Source organism: Syngnathus scovelli, chromosome 13 (genome assembly GCF_024217435.2).
Source record: "Syngnathus scovelli strain Florida chromosome 13, RoL_Ssco_1.2, whole genome shotgun sequence".
Lineage (NCBI taxonomy): Eukaryota > Metazoa > Chordata > Actinopteri > Syngnathiformes > Syngnathidae > Syngnathus > Syngnathus scovelli.
The window spans coordinates 9423490-9448045 of NC_090859.1; the positions used below are offsets into that span (position 1 = coordinate 9423490).

Sequence of the window (24556 nt, forward strand, 5' to 3'; positions counted from 1 at the left end):
TGTGACAGTTTTTCTGTGTGTTTGTGTCGCCATGGTAACACTTAAACGAACCGGGAGGGCCAATGGAAGAACTCGGTAGAAGTGTCTGGTTACTGCCGGTCAGCCCACGCGAACTGGGCGAAGCGAGGTTAGTCCGATCGCTTCCCCCAGCAGTTATGGTAACTTGGACGGCCGTGAGCGAGTGACGCGCGGTGGTTCAACTCCATAACACTCGTCTCGTTGAAAGTTTGTTACCGAGAAGGTGCCTTTGAAGAATCGGGAGCGCAACTTTTTACGGGATATCCCTATCTGTCTAACCGAGGAGAGCAACCTGTCGCCCGCTTGCCTGCCTGCTCTTTCCCCTGCCCAAGATGTTGCTTTGTGGATGGGATGGCGTCTCGTCCCGTTCGTCTGCGCACGTCTTCTAGCTCCCCCGGAGAATCAAATTTAACCCCCGGCGTGTCTCTTTTGTAGCGCTTCTGTTCATCGGTAAGTTTCATTTTCAAGTAATTTTTTTTTTTCCCCCGAAACGCGACCTTCAAACTTTTTTCCCCCTTTAAGCGCCTTGCTAGCTGATTTCTTGCTAAAGGAGGTACGAGCGCATCTAGTACGTTTTAGACTTAAATATTAACAATTTAATTTAAATCGAAACGTGACAGCAAGGTCTTTTTGGTCAAATAATCAGTAAGGTGGTGTTTGCAAGGAGTGGAGCACAAAACATGAAAATAATTTACTTTATGGCTGCTTTGCTTATTGAGGGGGGAGTAAGGATGGAAAATTAAATGGAAAAATTCCGACAATTACAATCTGCGGCTTTTTAGGGAAGAACGAGTTTCCAAATATCATTCAAAGTCAAAGTCAGCTTTATTGTCAATTTCTCCACATGTCAAAGACACACAAAGAAACCGAAAATAGCGCAACAGTGCCGCACGCTACGCAATTGCCCAGGTCAAAGTTCACGAGTGTTTGGAATAGTTGTCCAGGCAAAGGGATGCAATTGATGGACGTTCCTGACTTGAGTCTCAAACAGTGAAGGTTGGATATTTGGGGGGGATTTTTGGATAAATAAGTTTTAAAGAAACCAATGTGATCCGATCTTTATCTGCATTGGCGGAAACCTGTTATCAGATTTTTATCCTCATTTAAAAAGATTCAGATCCAAAAATATCATATTGCACATTTTCATTTGTCATTCTCTTCATTTTTCTTTATTTTTCCTATTGCCATTTCACATATATAATTTGTGCTACTAGAAAGCAAAAAGAGTGTAATTGTGTCACTGGAACCATGCTGTGCCAATCCGATCTAAAGAAACAACGTGTACAAGCAGGTAGGCTGTGAACCAGCTTGTGGGCTTTTCTTTTTTATTTCTGAGTCACCATTTCGTGCTTCTTCTTTTTTTTCCCCCCTTAAATTCCCGCTACTGTTTTCTCCACAAGAGCCCTGACCTCACAAGACACAGCTGTGATTACTCTTAGCGACAGAAAGTAGAGTGTAGAAATGGCTGCTTTATTCACCAGGGCAGCCATTCTTGAAATCCCCTCACATGTTTATGAAAACAGTCCTTGCATCATCTTTTGGAAGCCTGCGTCGTCATCGTGTGTTTTGCATCCGAGGTTCCGCTACAGTTTGTTCCAAAGTCACTCTCGGAAAAGCGGTTCACTCTAAGTTTGTTCTTGTTTTCCTGGCTCGAATCGCTTTCACCTCAGCAAATGTCTTTGCCAGCCAAGACCACACTTCTGACATTTGAAGGATATGAACACATTTCCGTTCCAGTCTGATGCGTTAAGAATCGTTCTTTGCGGAATTTGGCGTTGCTTTCTGGTAACGTTACAAATGAACAACAGAAAAAGTTTCTTTTTGTTACGTAAAGTGAAATTGTCACAGGCCGGAAGGTGGGAGGAAAGGAAAAGCTTTATGGGGTAAAAGGCCCTATCACGTTTCCAGGATTAGTTTCTTTAAGTCCTTGTGACCGTCGTCAAGCATCTGAAAGCAGTGGACTCGAGACCAGTCAATAAACAATCTGATAATAATAATGCCATTTTTAGACTCTATTTTGAAAACTGCTTGGCTGCCTTAATTTCCAATTAGTCAAGAGACATATTGGACTAGTTGGCTGCAACATGAATAGACGCTCTTAATTTAGTCGCAACTTTTCCGAGGGATGAAAGACGTAATTGTCTAATGTGTTTTCTTGTTTGTCTCCATCTAGAAAATGCAATTAAATGCCAAGTATGTACACGCCAGCCTCTTCTTGACAAGAACATAGCAAAAGTTGGCTCCAAAAAAAGCATAGCAGAAATCCCCAAAGTGGGTCAGCAGACTGATTAGAGGTTGGGATAACTATGAAACAGCCTCCCTTTCTCTGAATCCTGCTTGGGAGAAAAGAGTTAATGAGTATGGCCGCAATAGGCCTGCCATGTTTATGCAGGAATGCAGGTTATCCATTCTCTTGCGCAAGCCAGAAGAGAAAGCCAGCGAGAGGCGAGCGGGTTCCTCGCCATCTCACTCATTAGCCGTGAGAATTGCAAGCGCTGCTGTGAAGACTTGATTGTTTGGCAGCTCTTGTTGTTTCAACACGGTGGAATGTTTTTATCCGCAGCCGGGCCGCAGTGCAGGCCGGCTCGACTCTCATTGGACCGCGGCCCTGCTCATGATTGAAGGGGGGCTTTGGAAACAGGCGCCCTAAATAGCATCGGGCCTTCATTACCACTGGGTTAATGCTACGTTTTCTTTACCCTCGTAAAAGTTAGAGCTGGACTAGTTTTACGGTAGGTAAGATAGTAAGTCTCGTAAAAACGTTTCGCATACCGGGCAAAGGACAATATTTTCAGGGTGACAATTAGTTTGCGCAACAGTGTATTTTGTTATATATACAAATATATAAATAAAGATGTAGTAAATAAAAATATAGAATATTTTTCACAGTCAATCTTAGATGTTGCTAGCATGCACTTAAACACGTCAAGAACTTACCGTAAATCATAAAGCTGTAAAATTTGATGAAAAGTCCTGAGGACATTTGTTTGATACATGCCAGTCGGAGTCAAAGCTTGTTGTGGCACGCACACTTGAAGGTATTGTTGTAAGCCAATGATCCGAACTGCTTGATTACATTGACTGCTTGATTTGTTTATTGCTTGTAAGTCACCAGAGATTTTTTAAATCAACGTCAGAATTATATTTAAGGACGCATGAAGACAGCTCTGATTGAAATTTGTTGTTGGACAGTATTATTTTTGTAGTTATCAAAGTAGTTTGATTCATTTTATAATCTATGACTTATTGATTAAGTGGTTCACTTCTGGACTTTATTTATTTATTTTTTTCTGAGGTCTTGAAATTTTCTGATTCAAGATTTTCTGGAGTCTGGTGGGATTTGTTGAGGTCTCCCAAGGTTTGCTGAGATTTTCGAAGGCCTTCAGAGGCTTGCTGATGTCTTGGGAGATTGTGTGGATTCCATGGTGATTTGTTAAAGCAATATTATTCGTGTCTAGCGTGACATGATGTGCGATTGTGGTTTAATCTGTGACTTTTGCGTCCATTTTTTTTTTTTTATATCTTAATGATCTAACATCTGCTTGCGGTCGTTCTATTTCCAGCACTTTTAATAAGACTGCCACTGGCACAACAGCAATTGCTTCATTTCTTCCTTCCGTACTATACCACAAAGCTGAAGGGGGGGGAAAAAAAATAATCATGCTGGTTTTTTACTGCTATAGGGAAGATGCACGTGTCCCTAGCAGAAGCCTTGGAGGTCCGAGGAGGTCCGCTCCAGGAGGAGGAGGTCTGGGCGGTGCTGAGCCAGAGCGCCGAAAGCCTCCAGGAGCTTTTTCACAAAGGTATGAACGTTGTAAATTCAAGACAGGAGAGACGTTTTTTCTTTTTTTTTTTTATTGCATATCTCAATCTTCATACTTCCATTGAGCCGCAGTTCTAACCTCTCTATTTGTTGAGTTCCCTGCGGTCCATAAAACTGTCGACCGCACAATTTTTGGCTTCATTCTCTTATCTGGCTTGAGTCGTATTTTCCATTTTTCGCTGTTCTCTACCTGCTTCGTTTGCACTCGTCGAAAAAACAAAAACCGTCGCATGCTCGTCAGGGTAATTACAGATTGCCAAGAATAAGCTAAAAGTGCAACCCTCCCTATGGAGCCTGTTAGTCACACTTATTTTCGCCATAAATATTGTAATTACATTACTGTGAAAACTTGCAATCCGGTCTTGGTTGACCTCCAAGTATTCTCAGAGATTTTGTAATTTAATTACAATTTACCCATTCAAGCACAAACATTTATCAAATTGCTTCCATTATACTAAGACATAAATTTAATAGGACAGCTAGTAAACTAAAATGGGTGCTGCCCGACAGGATTGGACCAAAACAATTTTTTAGTCCGCAGACTGTGCAGGATATGAGTCAGCGGGCACCACAGGGCTCTCCTCTCTCTGTTGATGTTTAAAAAAAAATCTCAAGGTGGTGCTGCCCGGGCGACTGGTATGAAACTCCGCCGCACCTGATTATGTTGGCACACTTGGCTTGGTTTTGATGAGTCTGCAAAGATTCAGTTTCATCAGCGTCTGCCCTTAACCAGCCTGACTTTCTTTCCCCTCCGGACTTTCAGTATAATACAGCACAGTACTCAGCTGGCTGATTTCCGCTGAGTACCGTGGAGTTTTTACTCGTTTTATCAGCGAGGCCTGTTTTACGCTGAGGTGGTGTTTTTACGTCAAGAGGACCGTGCTCACATTTTTGACTTCCGCGATAACGTGGTGGTTGTTTGAAGGACCGGATTGCAATTTAAAATTACTATTGGAATTAATGTTAATAAATATGTTCATTCATTCATTAAGTGTAAATAAAAATTCATAACTAAAGGAAATTAAAAAATCTGATCAGAAGTGTTACAAAAAAAATCAAGGAATCAGGGAATTAATGTATGAAATAATCCCTTTAATCATTTTACACGCAATGTTTTTTTTACTTAGTTTTTCAACAGTCTCAATCTGTAAAACCTTTTTTTAAAAAAAAATCTGTTATCTGTCCATCCATTTCCTAAACTACTTAACAGCTGACTTTGGGTGAGGGCGGACTACACCCTGGACTGATAGAGACCCAAAAAAAAAAAAAAAATCACTGTCATCCACATTTTAGTGTTTTCAGTTAAGGTAAAAAACATGTTTTTGGTATTTAAGAGGAAAACATAGTAGCTTGAGCAAACTTGAAGAACAGGGAATGTGCTATTCTCTGTTACAGTAATATAGCTAAAATAGTACAACGCATTTGAAACACCAATTTAATTCATTCACTACCACTGACAAAAATAGACGTCAAGCATTGTTTTGTACTCGGCTGGCAGTGAATAAGATAAAATACCAGTACATTATTTAAACTGGCTAGAAAAGCCGGTACTTTGATGAAATGCAATTTTGGTACTCGGGGCATTTTTGCTTCATGAGAACAGATGCGTCGCATATATTGACATTAGATTGTCTACCTACTGTTTTCACACAATGCGCTGACTGTTTCGTTTTACTGCCACTTGGAGTCAACAGAAACTGATGCTCACTCAAGCGTACATGTGCTGTATGTGCACTTGGATCCAAGAATAGGTCTTCAACAATTAGTTATGAAAAAACAAGCTATTTATATAGTGACATAAATGGCACATTCCCTAATTAGACTGTATTTATTTTTTTATTTTAGTATTATTATTAATGTGTTAGTTACTTCCGAGTTTGGTTTCCATTTGTGCATGACTCACCTTGTTGAACAATGGCCGCTATTCTATTTCCTCGTATGTAAACCACAGCACTGTTACAATGTTTATACAAAAAGGATTTTCTTGTACTAGTCGACCTTAATCTGCTTTGTGCTGGTAGTTGAACTGTACGTGACCATTTGTGATGCTCTTGTGTGCTTTCATTTTTGGGTGTGTTATGTTTTTGCCGTTTCGTTGCACAACTTTGTGTTCAGCGCTTGGACAGGACCTTCTGTCAAACGACATGACAACATTGAAACATTTAGTACGAGATAAAACTGCTTGTCAGATGGCGTCTTATCACAATGACAGAGTGCATTGTTTTAGGACAAGCTGCAGTCTTTTTTTTTTTTTTTTTTCCACCCGAAAGAACGATCGCTCTAGTTCTGAACAGGAAACATCTATTTACATAGCAAATTCCAGCTTTTGGAAAGAAAATGTTTTAAGTTCATACTGCGCCTCTCCTGGGTTTTTGTATCACTTGGAAGAAAAGAATTTTACAGCGCTGCTCAAACATTCCTTTGTATATTTTTAAAGCGCGCTCTGACCGTGGCGCTGGCTGCGGCTCGGTCGGAAAAAGTACATTTCTCCCAAAGGCCGTTCCTCTGCGCCTCTGTGCTGCAACAGCTATTTTCTTGTTTGTTTACTTCCACCATCTTGAATTTACTCAGCAGTCTCATCCAGGCTATAAATGTTTGAGATTGAATGCGACGATCTCTGTTGTAGTGATTTACGTTATTGTTACAACAGCTTGGAAATGACCTAATTGGATGCTTCCTGATCTTATCTCCAAATTTTCCGCCCCGCCTCTCCCCTCCCTCCTCAGACCCTTCCGCGATGGGCTTCATCATCTCCCCGTGGTCTCTCCTGCTCATGCCTTCAGGCAACATCTCCTTCACAGACGAGTACGACACTCAACAGGACCTGAGAGCCTTCACCGCCCCTGAAGTCCTGGAGGGAAGCACCCTAACTTCTGTCTCTGACATAGAAAAGGTACAAAAACATTTGCTTTGGAATTCTTTGGTGTTTAGGATTCCAGCCGTCATGTCAGAAGTCCGAGCAAACACTGTGAGTGAGTGTTTGGCATGTGCCACCACAGATGGATTATATTTCAAAGGTTTTACTATTTAACCACTAAAGTTTTTTATTATTTTTTTTTTATGAAGCTTCTTTGGTGAAATTCCCTCAAAGCACCTTCACGTTTAATGACGCATAACACAAGTGGATGCAGTTTCAATCTTAAAAGGCTGAACGAGGAAGTTCATTGACTTTAGACTTCTTAGAAGAAACTTAGCCTTTATGGGTTGGGGCAAGGGGGCGGGGCTATGCCTGGCCAAATTATTTTAACATCTTTCACTTTATCAGAAAAGTCATTATTTGATAATATATTTGTAATGATTTAATTTTTCAAAAATGTTATCAATATTTGATGATATATTTGTAATGATTCTGTTGATTCTTCTTCCTTCGTTGATTGTTTTGGGTAAACACTACCATCTTACTGCCCTGCGAGGCCTGAGTTGCCGGGCTAGTTTATTTTGAGCACACAATTTACAAATCTGTTTCCTTGGCCGATAAGACTTGGCCAATTTTGTGCATTTGTAACAGTTGACTGCAATGTCTTTTTTTTGTTTTGTTTTTTAAACCACACCCCCCTCTGTTAGAGTGTTTGCCTCCAGTAGAGGAGCTGAAAGCTTGTATAACTGCATTCCCCTCTCCGGCACGGTCCCGCAGACCTCAACACACTTTTTCGCTGAGTCAGTTTTCCACCACTGGTCCGTGTCTCTGCTCGACCCTGAAGGTTTTTCTTTTTTTTTTTTTCAGGGCTTGAAACGCTAATCCACACTCATTATCACTTGCAGTGAGCTCCAAGTTTTTCTCTCAATGCACCTTTCGTGTTGCTGTTTTTATTAAATGTCAACATTTTCAGAAAGTGTGCCCCGGCCTTGAAAAGTTATGTTGCATTTCTTGGCCGTCACAAAGTTATTCTTTCTCCTACCAAGACTAACATTGAGGGGAAGTAAATTTTCTTCCCAGCGCCGAGTAACAGGAGAAAGAAAGTGAGGGGAAAAATGTCCTCCATTTCCGTTTTGAGGCTCGTGCATTTCCAAAATAGCAAGAATTTGACACCTCTTGTGTGACCTCATGTTTTTTGTGGTGTTTTGTTGTTCTTGTTACAAATACAACTCTTCTCTTGCACAGATGCACATGTACTCTTTGGGGATGACCCTCTATTGGGGAGCCGACTACGAGATACCCCAAAGCCAGGTGAATTGCGGCCACTTGACGACACACTATCGCTTCCTCCTCAGTTTGTGTCGTAACTTTTGACTTTTTGTCTCCATCCAGCCCATGAAGTTGGGGGAACACCTTAACAGCCTCCTCCTCAACATGTGCGACGATGTCACAGTGAGCCGAATGTCACTGCGCACGGTGCTGGACATCTGCAGCAAACATATTCGAAACTCCACCTGTGACCCTCCGTTTTCGTATGTTCGGAAGCTGGTCCGCTTGGTACTCGGGAGCCTTTCCCAGGTATGTTCTTTGTCAAAGCAGCTGCAACTATGCGGTCCATCATGATATTAATAAAATATCATTTAGGTTAAGAGAGAATTTCAGAACGCTTGGAAAAGAAAATTATTTCAATTAAGTCTGATTTAATTGGAATCAGATCCACAATAGCAGGAAATGTTAGCTTTCTCTCTTTGGAGGCTTGCTCACAAGAAGTTTAACTTCCATGTTTATAATAACTTAGCATTAAAAGAAAGCGAAAACTATTGTGGAATCCTGTGTAAGGATTTAGTTTCACTATTTTACAGCTATTTTTAGCATGTAGCTAACTTGTCAGGTTTACTTCCGTGTTACTTTTATTGATGAGACAATTTCTCGCTGCCTTACCTGGGATAATGTGTGTTTTACATAGCTGAAAACCAGCCAACAAATTCATCAACATGAATCATATTGTCATGAAATTACCTTGCCCACATGTTTACGAAAAAACTTTAAAAGAAATTAGTTGGAGGAGTTTGCAGCTAATATTAGCATGTAGCTAACACTTATTCCATTGCCTCCTTCAATGATGTCATGATTGAATTTTGTGGTCTGAAGTAAAGATTTAAAAATGAATAATACATTTGTGTTTTTGTCCTCTCTGCCTCAGCTGGACGGTCTTCTAACTGACAGAGAGTCTCTGCCTGAGCGGAGTAAGGAAATTCGGGAGAGGCTGAGGGGGAAAGGCTTGCCTTCAGGTAACGTCAACAAAACAAAAAGAGGCTCGACAATCCATTAATAACCCAAACATACTCTATGAACAAATCACGGTTAAATTGCGCTTTTGTCAGTTGCATCCTCACTTTCCACGAAAAGCGAGTGCAAATTTTCGAGGAGCGTTCAGGATCAGGCTTCGATTTCGGAAAGTATGACCAAATCCTCCCGGTGGTTTTCTGAGAACATGTTTCCAGACCCACAGAAAAGGGAGAGGGAGCGTGCAAACATGGCCGCCGTCCCGATTATGTAAGCGTGGCATGGCATTGATTAGAGATGCATATTTTGAAGAGCCCCGAAGCCGCTGCTGCTGCTGTTGCTCTGCTGTTTGTGTCCATGTTTTCTTTCTGTGAATGAACAGTGGGCAGCCACAGGGGAAAGAATCTCATTTAGATTTTTAGTGTCTAGCTTCTCAGGCAGCAACTTCCACTTCTATGTATGAATGGCTGTTTTCGATTGACTTTAAGAATGAATTCGATTCTGTTATGTGGCTTTTCTACTCTTCGATGTTCTTGGGAAGACCACACTTTCTAACAGCAAGTTCGAGAAATCCTGCTCAACAACATACTTGTTACTGGTCATCTTTTCAAGATGCTTCAGAAACTGGAACAGAGTTATGTAATTACTGTAAAACGTAATTACCCCAATTAGACCTTATCCTTCTTAGGCCTATGCAGACTCTGTTACTAACCAAAACAGCAGCTCTTATTAAAGCATTTAAACCGTCTCTGCAGTGTAATCCCTTATGTAAAAGCATGGCTTGAAATCATTTCGTATTTCACAATTTTGAGAATAAACGACTACATTTGAAAAGCTAATTTGTAATATTGAGGAGGATTTTTTTATCTTATCTAGAAACATCAGTGGCTAACCAAAACAGCAGCACTACAAAGGTTGGAGTCTTGAATGAGGTCTCACTCACATTTTTCCATCTGTGGTACACCCAAAATAAAAACATAACAAACGTGAAAGAAAAAGCTTGTTTGAAGAGTTAATCTTTTGAATGCTCACTGAGTTAAAATCTCTCACTTATTTTTAGCGAAAGTAAAGCCAGCTTTTCAGCGCATTCGACTGTGGAGGTTCCACCCTAACCCTATTTCTCGGCTGTAATATCTGTGAAACTGAGTATTTTGAGAACTTCTTTGATTTCTAAGTGAACCTTTTCTTTTGATGTCCTTCTAGGAAGGAGTGCAGCCCCCAGGGTGTTGGAGCGCTACCGGGCCAGGTCTCAGGAGCAGAGCTCTCTCAACCGGGGTCTCAGTCGCTCCATGGGATCCCTGTCGGTGCACGACAACATGAGGGGGGATGAAGGGGCTGCCCTCCAGTACCCCCACTGTGACTATCACCCTGACTCGGATTGTCCCGGCGAACTGTGCTCCGCGCTCGTCTCACTCCAGCACCAGCACGCCTACCCCTACCTGCACCCCCTTCACCCCCAGCAAAAAGGCCGACCTGTGGAGCTGGACCGCAGGTCTTTACCCTTTCACCTCACAGACCTGAGGGCAGTTCAGACCAGGAAGTCCTGGGCGTCCTCCGTGGACTTGGCCTGCATCGACCCCGAGGCCCTTCGTTTCGGAGCTCTGGAGGACGCGCGACGAGGCAGCAACGCGTTAAGCACGCAAACAGTCGGCAGGACCAAATCGCCATTCAACCCATCCAGAGAAAGGGACTCTCGCTGTTTTGATCTTGGCGCTTTAAAAAACCGGAATGCCCATCACCTCTCTACCCCGTCAGTCAGCTCAGGCCTGCCCGGTACCTATGACCTCATCAAGGAGCGACAGAGGAAGCTGCAAATACTGCGACAAGCCGTTGACGGTGAGTCCATCAAGTTGATCTTCACTACTGATAACATTAATTGCTCATAAATTAAGTCGAACCCCCTCAAGTCAAACATAATCAATCAAGCAATGCTTGTTGAGTCCCAGACTTTAACTACCCTGAAGCTGGTTCAGTTTAGCAGCATGAAATTTAGTAGGCAAGTCTATCATAACTAGACGCGCAACTAATTCCCAGGAACTCATTCCCGGAAGCACACAGGAAGTCGGACATTTTGTTTAGAAGCTGCCATTTTCATTGGTCTATATTCAGTATGCAGTGCCAAACGTCATACGTTTCCACACCGAGCTTTAAAATGTGGTTTTTCCAGATGTTGTTTAATATTGGATCATGACGCATACAACAGGCCCTAACAATGCACAATTTTTGTTACCGGAATCCACCGACACACCTACCATAGTCACACCACGAAACGTTGCTCAACCGGAACAAAAAAAAATGCTGTATCATCGAGAGAAATCTTGCAGGTTAATAATGTGCCTCAAGTCTCATCACGTCATGTTGCATTTTACTTGAAAGAATTACGCCATCCAGCATACAGGATGTTACTTACTGGTATTGCGCAAGAGCAAAACTATGCCTGGTTCATTAAGAGTGCAATTTGGTCAATGTTCTTTTCGTAGAACTGATGAAGAGTCCTCATTAAAACAAAACCATGCAGGCTGGCCCATATTTTGCTTCCACCAGGCCATAAAAGAAGAGACTGCGTGGCAGCGCCAATGGGGAGGTGAAAATTACACCAGAAGGGGACGTCCATCTTTAAGTGCCGCACGCTCATTTTTTATTTTTTGTAAATTTAAGTTGACTTTGTGTGAGTCACTCGCACGGAGCTGTCCAAGTTGCTCCTTCTAATTACAGGCTTGCTTAATTCTAGCCTACCACGCTGTGTCATACATGTACATGTAGCGTGTCTACGCCTCTCCCCCTTTGTTTTTTTTTTTTTTTTTTTTCGCCAACGCTGCATATTCTTGCGAATTGCACAATTTGGGCCCCAACCTCTCAAGCACAAACAGCTCAATTGTCAAAGCGGGAGTGTTGAATTTTTTATTTTTTTTTTCTCAGCAATTTACTAAGAAGTTCTTTGTGAAGTTTCCGCTAACCAGCTGGGCTGAGTCACATGTGGACAAAGACGTCTGCTGCCCATTTAGAGATTGTATTCTTCGCTCTTTTCATAATAACATGAACAGCCTTCGTTGCCGCTCGTCCTTCTCCTCCTCCTCCCTGTGCTCAGGCAGCTATTTTCGGCGCACTGGAGCCGCAGCGCAGAGCCGTCTTTTTCTTCCACATCTGTGGCTTCTCCTTCTGTCCCTCCCTTTCTCCACTCTCCTCTTCCACCTTTGCAGAGTTTGTTTCATAGAGTTGTAACTATTGTCAAAAGTTGCCCAAATATATATTTTTTTAAAATGTGAGAGAATGGCCGTGGAATATTTCAACCTGTCAAGGTGGAAGGAAGGCTCTATCGCTGCCCTTCATCCCAAAATTCTTTGCACGCTGCCACTCCTAAAACATATTTCAACAATTTGTTAGAACCTTGGCAACGCTAACATAGCATTTCAACGTAAGGCTGTGACTGATATGATAAACGTGTGGATCGGGCCAGCTCAAATATGTCCATCTTGAGCGTGGTGTGAATGGGGCTTTTTGCAGGGGGGGGGGGGATGTGTTCCTTGGCTTCTTCTTCGTTCTCCTCCTCTCACTCCTCTCTCTTGTTTCCTGCAGGAAAGTGATGGCGCAGCAGTGGTCAGTGCTCTCAGGTTTCACCCCCATGCACAGTGCATGAAGTCTGTCTGAACATGTGTGTGTGGGTGTGTGTGTGGCTCACTCTGGACTAAACATTGTGTGTGCGCATGGGCATGTTTATACCTGGTCGCTTTCATCTTACACCACCTCAACACAAGGTGCTTCAATCTGTTCCAACAAATCTGGACTCGATAATTGGAGTCATGTGTAGCGGATGAGGGAATTCCAAAGGTTATTGGACTTTTCCGGCACTAGGCAGCAGGTCATGTGGCTCAGAGTAGTGGCTGCTCCATTTAGGACAACACTACGGAACGGGGAGCCTTGATTAAAGGTATTTTTGTCCAACAAGTCAAATTTGACTAATTGTCTGGCAGTGTGGCATGCTGACCCCCATGGAAAGATTGGAGTGTTTTTTGCACTTGTATGTCTTGAACACATGCTGCAAGGGCTCATAAGCTGTCCAAGTGTTTTACAAAGAAACCAATTTGCTATATTTAACTTTACACTAAGGGGGAGCCAATTTGACCTCCCCGCATCAAATTTCTGATTTAACGGGCAGAATGTTCCCATAATGAAAAGTAGGCCGATTAGCATTAGCTTGGCACGCAGCTCAAAAAGGCTGTGCTTATTTAGGCATACTGCACTGATTTTGGGACAATGTACAGTTTATTTTTTTTGTTTTTAATCTCAGCTCTTGAAAGCGACGAGCTGTAATAAATCTTTGTTTAATGGACGTGACACTAGGCTGAGACTAATTGTATTTTACAGTTCGGAATGGCTGATGTTCTGCAAGACTTAATTACAGTATTTGAACTTTTATTGGCAATTATCTTGTTTGGGTTTTTTGGAGTAGTTTTAAGGAAAGTAATTGTCGATCTAGTGTTACTTAGAATTGTCATGGCAGTGGTGTTTGAAGTAGTGGTGGTGCTGCTAACAGAAGTAGCAGTTAGCAATGTTCGGAGGAATTGTGCTTGTCCAAGCAGCAGTCGGTGATTAAACAAAAAAGAACGGATTGTGTGTCTTGGAGTTTGGTGTCCTCGCTAGTTAGATTCACAAGAGAAGATGTGATGTCAATTAAAAAAAAAAAACTTGAGCAATGACTTGGGAATGCCACTCATTTAAGCTAGCTAAGTGATACTGAAGAGCAGGACTTTCAAGTTTGTTTCACTTAGATATGTACCGTACGTGCACTACACGTTCAGCCGGTGGAGCAAGACGTCGCATGACAGGCATGCATGCTTAAGCGCTTCCTCCATTGTTGATGTTTACCAACATAATGATGAGATACCTCAACTACTGTGAGAGCAGGATAGATTGTTTTATTAAACCAACCACCTTTCTGGAAACAACGTGTGTTTGTTTTCAAGGAAAAAGCACTCTGTTCTTTGATGCTGGTTAATTGCTGTCATTTTTCTTCTCTCAGAACCAAATCTCACCCACCACCGGCACCACAGTGATTACAGTTCCTCCAGTGAAAGCCCCTCGGTTGCCTCCTCCGATCCAGACTACAGACAAGGTACGCAATTAAGCTGCCCGACGCATTGTGGACCACTTGGAACCTTTCCACGTACCTATTCCCCCGTATCATTTGCAGGGAAGAAAACAGTCGATGCAAGACGATTCGGATCACATCTGGCGCTCTCCTCGGAACACGACTCCCTGTCCGTAACCAGTCACAACAGGCACAGGTAAACACGACTTGACATGATACATTCAAAGCTTTAACTAGGACTTCCCCAGAAGTGTTAGAGAGGAACATTTTGCCCCAAAATGTCAAACATTAGCTAATTTCACCTACATGAGTTTGTTTTCCTTTTTTGGGAACAAATTGCATGGAAATAGATGAAGTTAGCAGGTAGGTACAAAACAAAATGGTCTCCAACACAGCGCTGTCAGAATAAAAGGCAACCCAAAGGGGAACTTTTTTACTTGTGTAAACATTTTTGAAATGCCAACAAACATCATCGATTGAGCAATGCAGTTTAGGAGCTTCCTGGATTATCAAAAAAAAAAGTAATGCAGTGTCACCTATGACAAAATACTTTTCAACTCTGCTTTGGCGGTCTGAACCTGTCCTGGAGTAATTTTGGTAGTGCTGCGTTACGATAACAAATGTCCTCTGTCTCGTGTAAGGATTTTTCCACGTTTGACAACCCCCCCCTTTGGCGACTGATAAGTGGCAGATAAGAGTACACACACACACACGTACTCAGCGAGTTTTTCACAGCGGGGTCAGCCCCCATGCTTGCCCAGTGAGGTCATCGGATGCAGCGTCCACACTGAGCAGCCTCTATCTCGCTAATCTTCTGGCATTATAGAGCAGAGCTGCCTCCTGCTTGTCGGAAAACAATGTTTTCAATTTGTTACATAGCACAACACCCGCTTCCCAATGTTCTTTCCTTTTTATTTTAATGTTTCACGACTCACCTATGTACTGGTTTCATTTTTTTTTAATTCTCTGCTTCAATACGTTTCATAGCTAAGCATTTTATTCCCAGTTACCATAAAAAGCTAATTATTAGCTTTGATATAACTCTCAATTTTTGAAATTTGCTGAGCGTTATATGTGATTGTAAACATCTTAATTTTTCTCCTCCTTGTAGGCAATATGAAGGAGCCGCTGATGAAGGTTTAGCTGGAGCCGAGCTGCTCCTCCAAAAGCAGGAGGCGGAGGTGCAGCGTCTGCAGGCACATCTGGCCAACAGGTTGTCCCGGGCCAACATCTACACCTTGGATGACACACTAGCTCCTTCGCACGCTTCCATGCTGGACCTCCAGGACCCACCGTACACGTCTCCTATGCCGCTCCGTAAAGCCAAGGTCCTTGCTCTTCTCATTTTGGCTTAATGCAAAGTGCTGACAACGGCATAATTCACAGTAGCCTCTAGTGATAATTGCAGCTGTGTGTCATGTTTTGGGTGAAGTCTTCCTTTCACCACAAACTCAATTAACTATCATTTAAGGACAAAAAATTGTTGGCTGCAATCTGTGACCATGACTTCACATAAAGCTGCGAGAGTTTTATGACGCCGCCCACACGGAATAGCGGACCGCACATTTTTCGCTTTTCATAGCACTGCTTGGCCCCTGCCACAAATATGAAATATTGTTTAATTTTTTTTTTTTTTTAATCCTTTTTGCTTCAACAGCTGTTTCACGGACCAGAGTTTGTGAAGATGGCCAGTGAGCCCAGCGTCACCCTCACTGTTCCCTCTTCCATAATGGTGAGAATGTTTTTTCATGGTGACGGAGCAAAGGCTTTTGATTATCCAGTTAGCAATTCATTGATTTTCATCATAGAAGCGTAAAGGTGAGGAAGTGCAAAGGAAGCTGAGTGTGGTGTTACTGAGCGGCCAGAAGCTGGAGCTGACCTGTGACCTCAAGGCCTCGTGTAAAGACACGCTGGATATGGTGATCGCTCACGTTGGCCTGGTCGAACGCCATCTCTTTGGCTTAGCTTATCTCACAGGTAGTGTACTCCTATCTGCCGAGAAAAAAAAAAATCCAGTGTCATACCTTTGCTAAAATCTCCCTCACTCTACACAGAAAATGAGTTTTTCTTCGTTGATCCTGATGTCAAGCTATCGAAAGTGGCACCTGAGGCTTGGAAGAAGAAATCTGACGTGCCTTTTAACCTTTACCTCCGCATCAAGTTTTTCCTCGATGATGTCAACCTAATTCAGTGAGTATATGAAAAAAACGTTTTGCTGAACTGCATATTTATAATACTTGTTTTTTTCTTTCCTTGAATAACAGACATGCTATGACCAAACATCAGTATTATCTCCAGCTGAGGAAGGACATCCTAGAGGAGAGAATGCGCTGCGACATGGAAAATGCCATCTTGTTGGCCTCCATCGCCTTGCAGGCGGAGTTTGGTGACTACCAACCTGAGGTACTCAATATCACGCATTACACATTTTTAGAATAGATTAGGAGCAGAAAGTTTTGAAGTTTTGCTCACTTTTTAACTTGATCAACTTTGCAGCAGCTTGTCGGGAAGACGTACTTCCGAGCTGAGCACTACTTGCCTGTGTCAGTCTTGGACAAGATAGACCAGACGACCATCAAGGAGGAGCTGCCAAAACTTCATAGGAACTACTATGGAGCACTTGAGTCAGAGGCTGAGTTTGAGTTCCTCAAGGTCAGTTAAGAGCAAAATTTCTCCGTTCAGCCATAAAGCTAGTTGACCTACATTTTGTTTCTCATATGAAATAATATATCATTTTATTAGCTATATATAAAAGTACTCTTAAAATTCAGAGACCCACAGTAAATTATACTTTTATACATTTTATGAATGCCATTTCTGGGAATTGATATATTATATATGAATTTTTATTTTTCCTTAGGTGAGCCAGAGGCTGCCCGAATACGGTGTCCATTTCCATCGTGTGCTCCCCGAGAAGAGGTCCCAAACTGGTATCATGCTGGGCGTCTACACCAAAGGGGTTCTCATCTTCGAGGTCCTGAATGGAAATCGAACCCCAGTGCTAAGGTTCCCCTGGAGGGAGACAAAGAAGATTTCGTTCACTGTGAGGACATTTTGTTGATGAGTGTAACCCTAATCTGGTTATAACACTTTCGGTTTGAACTGTAAGCTAGCCAACCTTTTTTGGTCAAAACTGGAGCTTGACCTAACACAACTCTTTGCTTATTCACCAGAAAAAGAAGATTTGTCTTCAAAACACATCGGATGGAATCAAGCACGTGTTCCAGACAGACAGCAGCAACACATGTCAATATCTGCTTCAGCTCTGCTCTGACCATCACAAGTTTCTCCAGCAGATGAGGGCTCTCCAAAGCAACCAGGAGCTCCAGGACCTTGGTAGTAAGAACACAGATTTATATCTGCTTTTTAAATAAACTAACCAATAATTTTTTAAATCTTTATTTTTAGTGAGCACACCCCTGACTGGTATAAAGCATTCCTCAGATCGTCAGGGTTTGGTAAGCAGAGCTTTGAGCTCTGGCAGCCTGGCTCCTGCTCTGTCCACACACTCAAACCCAGAGCACCTCAAGAGAATCTCCTACTCAGAGGTGGCTCTCAACAAGGCGCCACCTGGCGCTTTCCTGATCCAGGACCAGCTTAACTTTCCAGGGTTCCATCCTGCAAAGGTACACCCTAATCCCCGGCCCATGAGCCGCTCACTTCACAACCTCGGCCAGACCCTGGAGGCCTTGGAACAGAGCACAGCGGAACGATATAGCGGCGGCCTGGATCGGATTCTCCCCGGCCAGCGCGCCAGTTCAGACACAGACTCACTCTTGCACCAGACCAACACGTGAGTTTAAGTGATTTGTAACAAAAATACTCACACTCTGTACTGTCGTATTTGTTTACAATGATTGATTGCTAACTCCCACAAGCCAGGGTTCTCTATTGAGTCTAGTGACCCCTAGTGGTAGAAACGAAATACTTAATATTCTACTTTTATTTTACTTACTTATTCCTTTTATTTATTTCTCTAAAACAGTCCAGCATGGAGTCAATTAGAGCCCAAAAGAGAATCAGACTCCTCTTCTATAGAAGATGCGGGACAAGCTTATGTGATGGGTAAGTAACCTTGCAGACAATGACATTTTAAAAAAAATAAAAATACTGGGCGTTCTCAAAGGCTAATTTTCTGCCTTTTTTTAGGGGTCAGTATGCACAACTCCACTGGACTGCCATCCACCCCTACCTCTGCTAATGGTATGTATTTTGTTTCTATTTTTGTGCTCTATTCTTTGTATTCTCAACTCAAACCACATCAAATATTTTTCTTTAATAGATTCCCTGAAGAAAAAAGTCAACGCTTTGCCATCTCCAGAGAAACAAATCACATCTGTAAGCCTGAAGAAAGATATGAAATATGGGCTTGGTAAATAAATGTTTTCCCCCTTACGTGCATTGTCATTGATGTGGTGTTGTGTGATTTGCGTTCTTGACATCAGTGTATATATGTGCAGGGTTCCAAGTGGTTGGTGGGGAGAACTCGGGTCGCACCGAAATGGGTACTATCATCAGCTCAGTCACACCAGGGGGTCCCGCTGATGTTAATGGTCATCTCAAACCTGGTAGACCCACCTCACTTTTTCTTCCCCCTCAAATTTGACCAGTTCATCACGCTTGCCGCATCCATGTCGTCATAGGAGATCGCCTAATGGCTGTCAACGATCTGTACCTGGAAGGTCTCTCTCACGCCGACACCATTGAAGTGCTCCAAAATGCTCCAGATGATGTTACGCTAGTGGTTTCACAGCCCAAAGAGAGACTCTATAAAGGTAGCATTCGACTTGTGATGTGGCCTAAGATCATTGTTAATAAATATTCAGAAAACTTATTAAATAGGGTTCCATTCCATTTAGGATTTAGTCAGGAGTGAGGTCCCTTACAAAATTTGTTAGCCAGTCAGAATGTACCATAATCTGTCAAAATATACTTCCAATTCATAAATCTAAAAACAGTTCTAAAAAATAAAAAAATAAAAAAAAAATAAATAACTAATAAAGTTTTCCTCTATGTCCTATAATGCAAGTGTTCTTGTTATTTATTCAGAGTCTGCATCTGGCTCTTCTCCAAGTAAGACCAAGTCTGCATTGGAGGAACTCAAGTCTGCTCAGCGAGAACTGGACGTTCCATCAGCTGATCACACGACCTCCCGTCCCTTCCCAGCCCGACTCAGTTCCCCAACCTCCCAAGACATAATCAGCAACAATCCAACCCTCACTTCCAGCCAAGTCCAGCAGTGCCTTGAAAGGGCAACTACCACACTTGCAACCCCAAATTCATCCTCGGATCCCCCGCCACCGGCGTTACCTCCCAAAACTCGGAAGACCAAACTCTTAGAAGTTCCTAAGCTTTCCGAGTTTTCCGATGGAGGGGATTCTGATGTGGATGAGGAGAGTCCCTCCAAAAATCAGGAGAAACTAATGGTCAATAAGGTACTTTCACTTTTGTTGATTCTGGGGATGGGCATAAGAATTGATCGATTCAAAAGTTGTTTGAAATGTTTGTATCTAGTTCGGCCTCCCTTTCTTATGATGCCAAAGCAACATTGAATGCAATGATTCCACCTTCTCATTTCTTTCTTTGTCTACCTTCACTAATGATCTGTTTATAACCAGTGCCTCTCATTGCATTTGACATGGCAATGCGAGGCTCTTTTGTTACAAACTGCATGTAATCCTCCTGCTCCTCCCCCACCTGCATGTCCCAGCTTGCGCTCATTCACCGTCATGCCTTCTTCTTCTTCTTGTCTTCGCAGGGCTACCACCCAGAACATTTAAACGGTAATGCCTCAGGTGTCAGTAGCCTCCGGCCCGGAGACCTATTTGACATTGAGCTGTCGAAAAAAGACAGCAGCCTGGGCATAAGTGTCACGGTACTGTTCGGCAAGGTTTTCACAATCTCTTTCTTAAGCCCCTTGTTTTCCCCTCCCCCCTCCATCCCGCATCGCTGATCATCGATGGTGTATTTTGCCGGGTTTGCCTTGCTTCACTGTAAATGGATCTGGTCCAATCTGGAAGTGCTTTTTGGGATTCTGGACTGTCACTCACCCTGCATGCTACATTTGTTTATTTTGAACTAACACATTTTTTTTTATTACTGGAAATACAGGACCTTTAGCACTTTGCTAATACTTGACCAGGACTCATTTATGTAACACATTTAATAATATTCAATGCTAGTGCTGTGTGTGTCCATAGTGCAGTATATTATATAAAACAAGTAAAGCACACATCAACACAAAATAGTAGCGGAATAGAAATGATGCACATTATCAGCAGTGATTTGGATTCATTTTGTAGCGAGTGGCACCATAGACCAGATTTAACAATTGATAATTGCTAAACAAGAAAATGAATGCCCAAATTTCTTCACCGGTTGATAACTTCAATTATATTTAATTAATCTTGCATGCCAAAAAATGTTTTTGTATTAAATCCATCATACAGTATGGTGCTATCATTTTAGTACTTAGTATATGACTAAAATTCCACACACCCATCAATCCTCCCCAGCAAATATATCACCAGCATCTCTATTGGACTTAGTTTTCATTTTGGTTCTCATTTCATTCTTTAGGGGGGAGCGAACACGACTATTCAGCACGGTGGCATCTACATTAAGGCCATCATTCCCAAAGGAGCTGCAGAACTTGATGGAAGGATACTTAAAGGTATATGCAGATATCCTTACAGCACTGTAGAAAATGGATGGATAGAAGTCGCCATTCTGATTTTTTGGTGGTGTTCTCAGGGGACCGAGTTGTGGCCGTCAACGGAAAATCACTTGAGGGTGCCTCTCACCAGCAGGCTGTCGACGCTCTCAGGGACACAGGGCAGGTGAGTGACCCTACCAGTTAGCATTTAGCTAGCTGCTAACTGCAAGCGCTCTCTACCATTTTAATGTACTTATTGTAATGTCGATTTTTCTATCTTATCTTCTCAGACGGTTCATTTATTGCTGGAGAGGGGTCACCCACCCACGGAAAGGATCCACGCACCTGTCACTCCACAGTGCACACCGCTGCACTCCAGCAACAGCAGCCTCCGAGATGCTCGTAAGACTAAAGTAACGCCACAGGACCTCAAAGACAAGCCGGAGTATAGTTTTTTAACACCAGGTAAAGCAGAAAATTTGCACACAGTTAAATAGGATACTATTGAAAACAATAGCATGAATAATGGAATAACACTTTTTTTTTTTCTTTTTAAAAATTGCTGTACCAGATAATGTATTTGAGGTGCGACTGGTGAAGAACACCTCAGGACTGGGCTTCAGCTTCAGCAGGGAGGAGTACATCGCAGACGAGTCTCCGGGCTCCAGTATGGTGCGAGTGAAGAAACTGTTCCCCGGTCAGCCAGCCGCCGAGAGCGGCCGCATCAACGTCGGCGATGTCATCATGCGCGTCAATAAAACACCCCTCAAAGGACTCTCCCAGCATGTATGAGAAGATTCCTTCTTGATGGTTTCTTGAACACAAAAAAAAAAAAAACATAAATTTATGTCAGAATTGTTGTTTTGTGTTCAGGAGGTAATATCAGCCTTGCGAGGAACGGGACAGGAAGTGACGTTGCGCCTCTGTAGACCAGAACCGGGCGTTCTTCCAGAGATGGACAACTCATCTTTGGTGAGAATAACCAGCAAAGAGTTACTATAATAAATTTATTTTACTACTCTAAATAAATAGAAAGTTGTTCATATGGTATTGTTGCTGTCACATGTCCAAGTTTATGCAGTCAATAAAGAATTTGATCGATTCAGCATTGAAAGGTAAATGTGTTTTGTTTGTGTGTGTGTTTCTTCTCAGACACCCAACCCATCACCCCGTAAAGAGCCACTCCCCCCGGCAAAGCCTGATCTCCCAAGGACCAAATCATTCCCTGTACAGGATGACAGGAGAAGTCAGAGCAGCGTGGAAGAAGCCCTGGAGAGACTGCGACTCAAATCCAGTGACAGCACAGAGAACTTCCAGGAGATGTCGCGTTTAAAGAAGTCCGAAAGTGTGGAGGACATCCTGGACAAGTTGCAAGTCAAGAACCACGGCCGACGTAACAGCTACAGCGACAGCACGGACGGCGATGAGGAGGTGGAGGAAGCGTTTAGTCCCAGCGCTCTGGAGCTTGGTGGACAGACATGGGACAACAGTGTCTCCCAGACCCCGAGCGGCAGCAGCCTGGGACTCGGATCTTATGGAAGCAGCCGTCAGTTGGAAGACGGCGTCCAACCTGCTTTCTACTCGCCACAAATGGCCATGACCAGACTAGAACAAAGCAAGAGGTAACCAATCGAAAAAACGAACATGGAGGTCCTCATTTGACAAAATAGTTGTCGTGTAAATCTAATGTAATAATCAAAATGGACTAACTTCAATATTGTGTTCGGGCAGGAATCAATGGTCCTCCCTCCAACTGCCGTCCTCCCATTCAGCCCCGAGTCCGGATCCGCTTCCTCCTCCTCTGCCCATGCCTTTACACCAATCTTTGCCTAGTAACGGTACAGAGATGGACGAACTTCTCCCGGTAAGGCCGTTGTCAACCACTGTGAAATCAAACCAAAGTGAAATCCTACAGTTCTGGTTTAAGATTTCCATGTCTGTGTTGACAGGAAGTGGAGCTGATGGTGTCACTAATGAAATCTGAAAAGGGCAGCCTTGGCTTTACGCTAACCAAAGGCAGCGATCACGGTTGTTACATCCATGACATTGTTCAGGATCCCGCCAAAAGTGACGGGCGGCTCAAGCCTGGCGACAGAATGCTCAAGGTCCAGAAGCGTTCATTGTTCTTTTTGTTTTAAAAATCAAGATAGCACCCCTCTCATCTTGCGTGCCTTTTATTCACAGGTCAACCAGACAGACGTGAGCAACATGGACCACACCGAGGTGGTAGAACTTGTACGTTCAGAGCCTCGGGTGGTGAACTTAGTGGTGGGCAGGGTGTTAGATGGCCCTAAACCCTACATCGATGCCCACCTCCTGCCCGATATCTGCTTTCAAGACATCCACAAGCCGCTTGGTAAGAAGATCTACGATTTAAATCCAACCGATGAAGTAAAACGCTTGTCAGTAAGTGATGATTCCTGGTTCCTCCTTGAAGGTCTGGTGTTAGACGGCGGGAGGGACAGCGCGTACGGTCTCGTGTTTGTCAAGGACATCCTCGCCGGATCAGCGGCTTTGGACGAAGGCAGCTTGAGACCCCTGGATGTCATTCATTACATTAATGGTGCACCCACTCAGGAACTCACCCTCAGCGAGAACACCAGATTGTTGGAACTTTCCTGTGGCGACCTGATTCTTAAAGCCACAAGGTAGTGTGACGTATCCATTGAAGAATAATATAATGTTTTTTTATTCGGAACTCATTTTTTCCTCTCTCGCTCTCACTCAAAGGGATGGCAACCCTGTACTTCCTGGGAAAACTGTTTCTACACTCGGTAGCAACGTCAGGTCCAATGTATCATCTGGCATAAATGGTATGTGCCAATTTTGCCTCAGATTATACAATCCACTTGTAAATAGACACGTCAATAAATGAACAAGAAGTTTTTGTGTGACTATTAAAACCCTCGTTCTGTTGGGGAAAAAAAAAAAAAGGCCAATATTTGTGACTGTTTGTCATTCAAGGGTTCCGCACAACAGAAGATCCAATGGAGAATGAGTTTTTCTCAGTGCTGTCTTCTTTAGAGGTAGGTTGAATCCTGGGAAAAAAAAAAAAAATTCTCGTGATGTGCAATGTTTACACGTTTGAACGTACAGGAGGAGGTGATCAAGCTGGAGCTGGACAAGCCGCACTCTGGGGGTCTCGGTTTCTCCGTGATCGGAGGTGAGCGAGGCATCTTCGTCAAGTCCATCACAGCGGGCGGAGTCGCGGAGGCCTCGGGCAAGTTGCAAGTGGGCGACAGACTTCTGAAAGTAATTTTTTTTTTTTTTTAATTTAACATTCCTTATGAAAATGAGCTTTTGTCTGAGGCTATTTGGTGTTGGCAGGTAAATGAGGAGCCAATGACTGGCATCTCGCATATCAAAGCGGTCACCATCATTCGCAAAGCTAAAGGCTTGGTCCGCCTGATGGTGTCCAGGCCACCTGACCAGAACTCTAGCACCTACCTGGCCTATCTGCCTATCAACACGGACAAGTGCAACGGAAATGCAGGTACCAGTGTGCCTCGAGTTTGTCTCCGATAACACAAAAGCAAAACTCTCATGGTTTGTAATAGTCAATCTTTTCTTCTCAGATCTCAGTGAGGACAGCGGGGTGAAGACCAAGTTGGGTAGTCCCCATAATTTACTCAAATCCGATTTTCCGCCATTACCGCCGACCGACTACGACGAAGGCCCGCCCCATCCCACAAAGGAGCACAGTGCCGAACTCTCTGAAGACACAGACTACGACGGCTCCTCCTTGCCCGAAGACTCGCCTGAGGTTCTCATCAAAGCTCTCAACCTAACTCTTAAACATTTACAATTTATCTTTTAATTGCTTGTCCT

At 43.1% G+C, this 24556-nt stretch overlaps 1 protein-coding gene across 9 annotated transcripts in view; it reads left to right on the forward strand.

The window, feature by feature from the left end:
* Window positions 1-122: 122 nt before the first annotated feature.
* Window positions 123-24556, forward strand: part of ptpn13 (protein tyrosine phosphatase non-receptor type 13) — a 26641-nt gene continuing 2207 nt past the window's right edge. For 2 of the 9 annotated variants that reach the window (XM_049738974.1, XM_049738980.1), the window contains exons 1-40: window positions 123-468; window positions 3702-3821; window positions 6568-6734; window positions 7944-8009; window positions 8091-8276; window positions 8902-8989; window positions 10188-10820; window positions 14005-14097; window positions 14176-14269; window positions 15185-15401; window positions 15731-15805; window positions 15882-16050; window positions 16128-16263; window positions 16338-16476; window positions 16570-16725; window positions 16934-17116; window positions 17247-17412; window positions 17482-17866; window positions 18059-18138; window positions 18223-18276; window positions 18356-18445; window positions 18534-18641; window positions 18717-18848; window positions 19123-19508; window positions 19832-19963; window positions 20653-20746; window positions 20827-20912; window positions 21019-21193; window positions 21300-21514; window positions 21602-21700; window positions 21881-22350; window positions 22460-22592; window positions 22678-22833; window positions 22913-23084; window positions 23166-23376; window positions 23459-23541; window positions 23693-23754; window positions 23825-23980; window positions 24056-24221; window positions 24304-24491. In XM_049738974.1, coding sequence (XP_049594931.1) covers window positions 3707-3821; window positions 6568-6734; window positions 7944-8009; window positions 8091-8276; window positions 8902-8989; window positions 10188-10820; window positions 14005-14097; window positions 14176-14269; window positions 15185-15401; window positions 15731-15805; window positions 15882-16050; window positions 16128-16263; window positions 16338-16476; window positions 16570-16725; window positions 16934-17116; window positions 17247-17412; window positions 17482-17866; window positions 18059-18138; window positions 18223-18276; window positions 18356-18445; window positions 18534-18641; window positions 18717-18848; window positions 19123-19508; window positions 19832-19963; window positions 20653-20746; window positions 20827-20912; window positions 21019-21193; window positions 21300-21514; window positions 21602-21700; window positions 21881-22350; window positions 22460-22592; window positions 22678-22833; window positions 22913-23084; window positions 23166-23376; window positions 23459-23541; window positions 23693-23754; window positions 23825-23980; window positions 24056-24221; window positions 24304-24491 — 6516 coding nt within the window. In that variant the 5' untranslated portion in view covers window positions 123-468; window positions 3702-3706. Of the gene's footprint in view, window positions 469-2297; window positions 2751-3701; window positions 3822-6567; window positions 6735-7943; window positions 8010-8090; window positions 8277-8901; window positions 8990-10187; window positions 10821-14004; window positions 14098-14175; window positions 14270-15184; window positions 15402-15730; window positions 15806-15881; window positions 16051-16127; window positions 16264-16337; window positions 16477-16569; window positions 16726-16933; window positions 17117-17246; window positions 17413-17481; window positions 17867-18058; window positions 18139-18222; window positions 18277-18355; window positions 18446-18533; window positions 18642-18716; window positions 18849-19122; window positions 19509-19831; window positions 19964-20652; window positions 20747-20826; window positions 20913-21018; window positions 21194-21299; window positions 21515-21601; window positions 21701-21880; window positions 22351-22459; window positions 22593-22677; window positions 22834-22912; window positions 23085-23165; window positions 23377-23458; window positions 23542-23692; window positions 23755-23824; window positions 23981-24055; window positions 24222-24303; window positions 24492-24556 lie in introns of those variants that run through there. The other 7 variants (XM_049738981.1, XM_049738976.1, XM_049738978.1 and 4 more) reach the window with 7 other exon arrangements.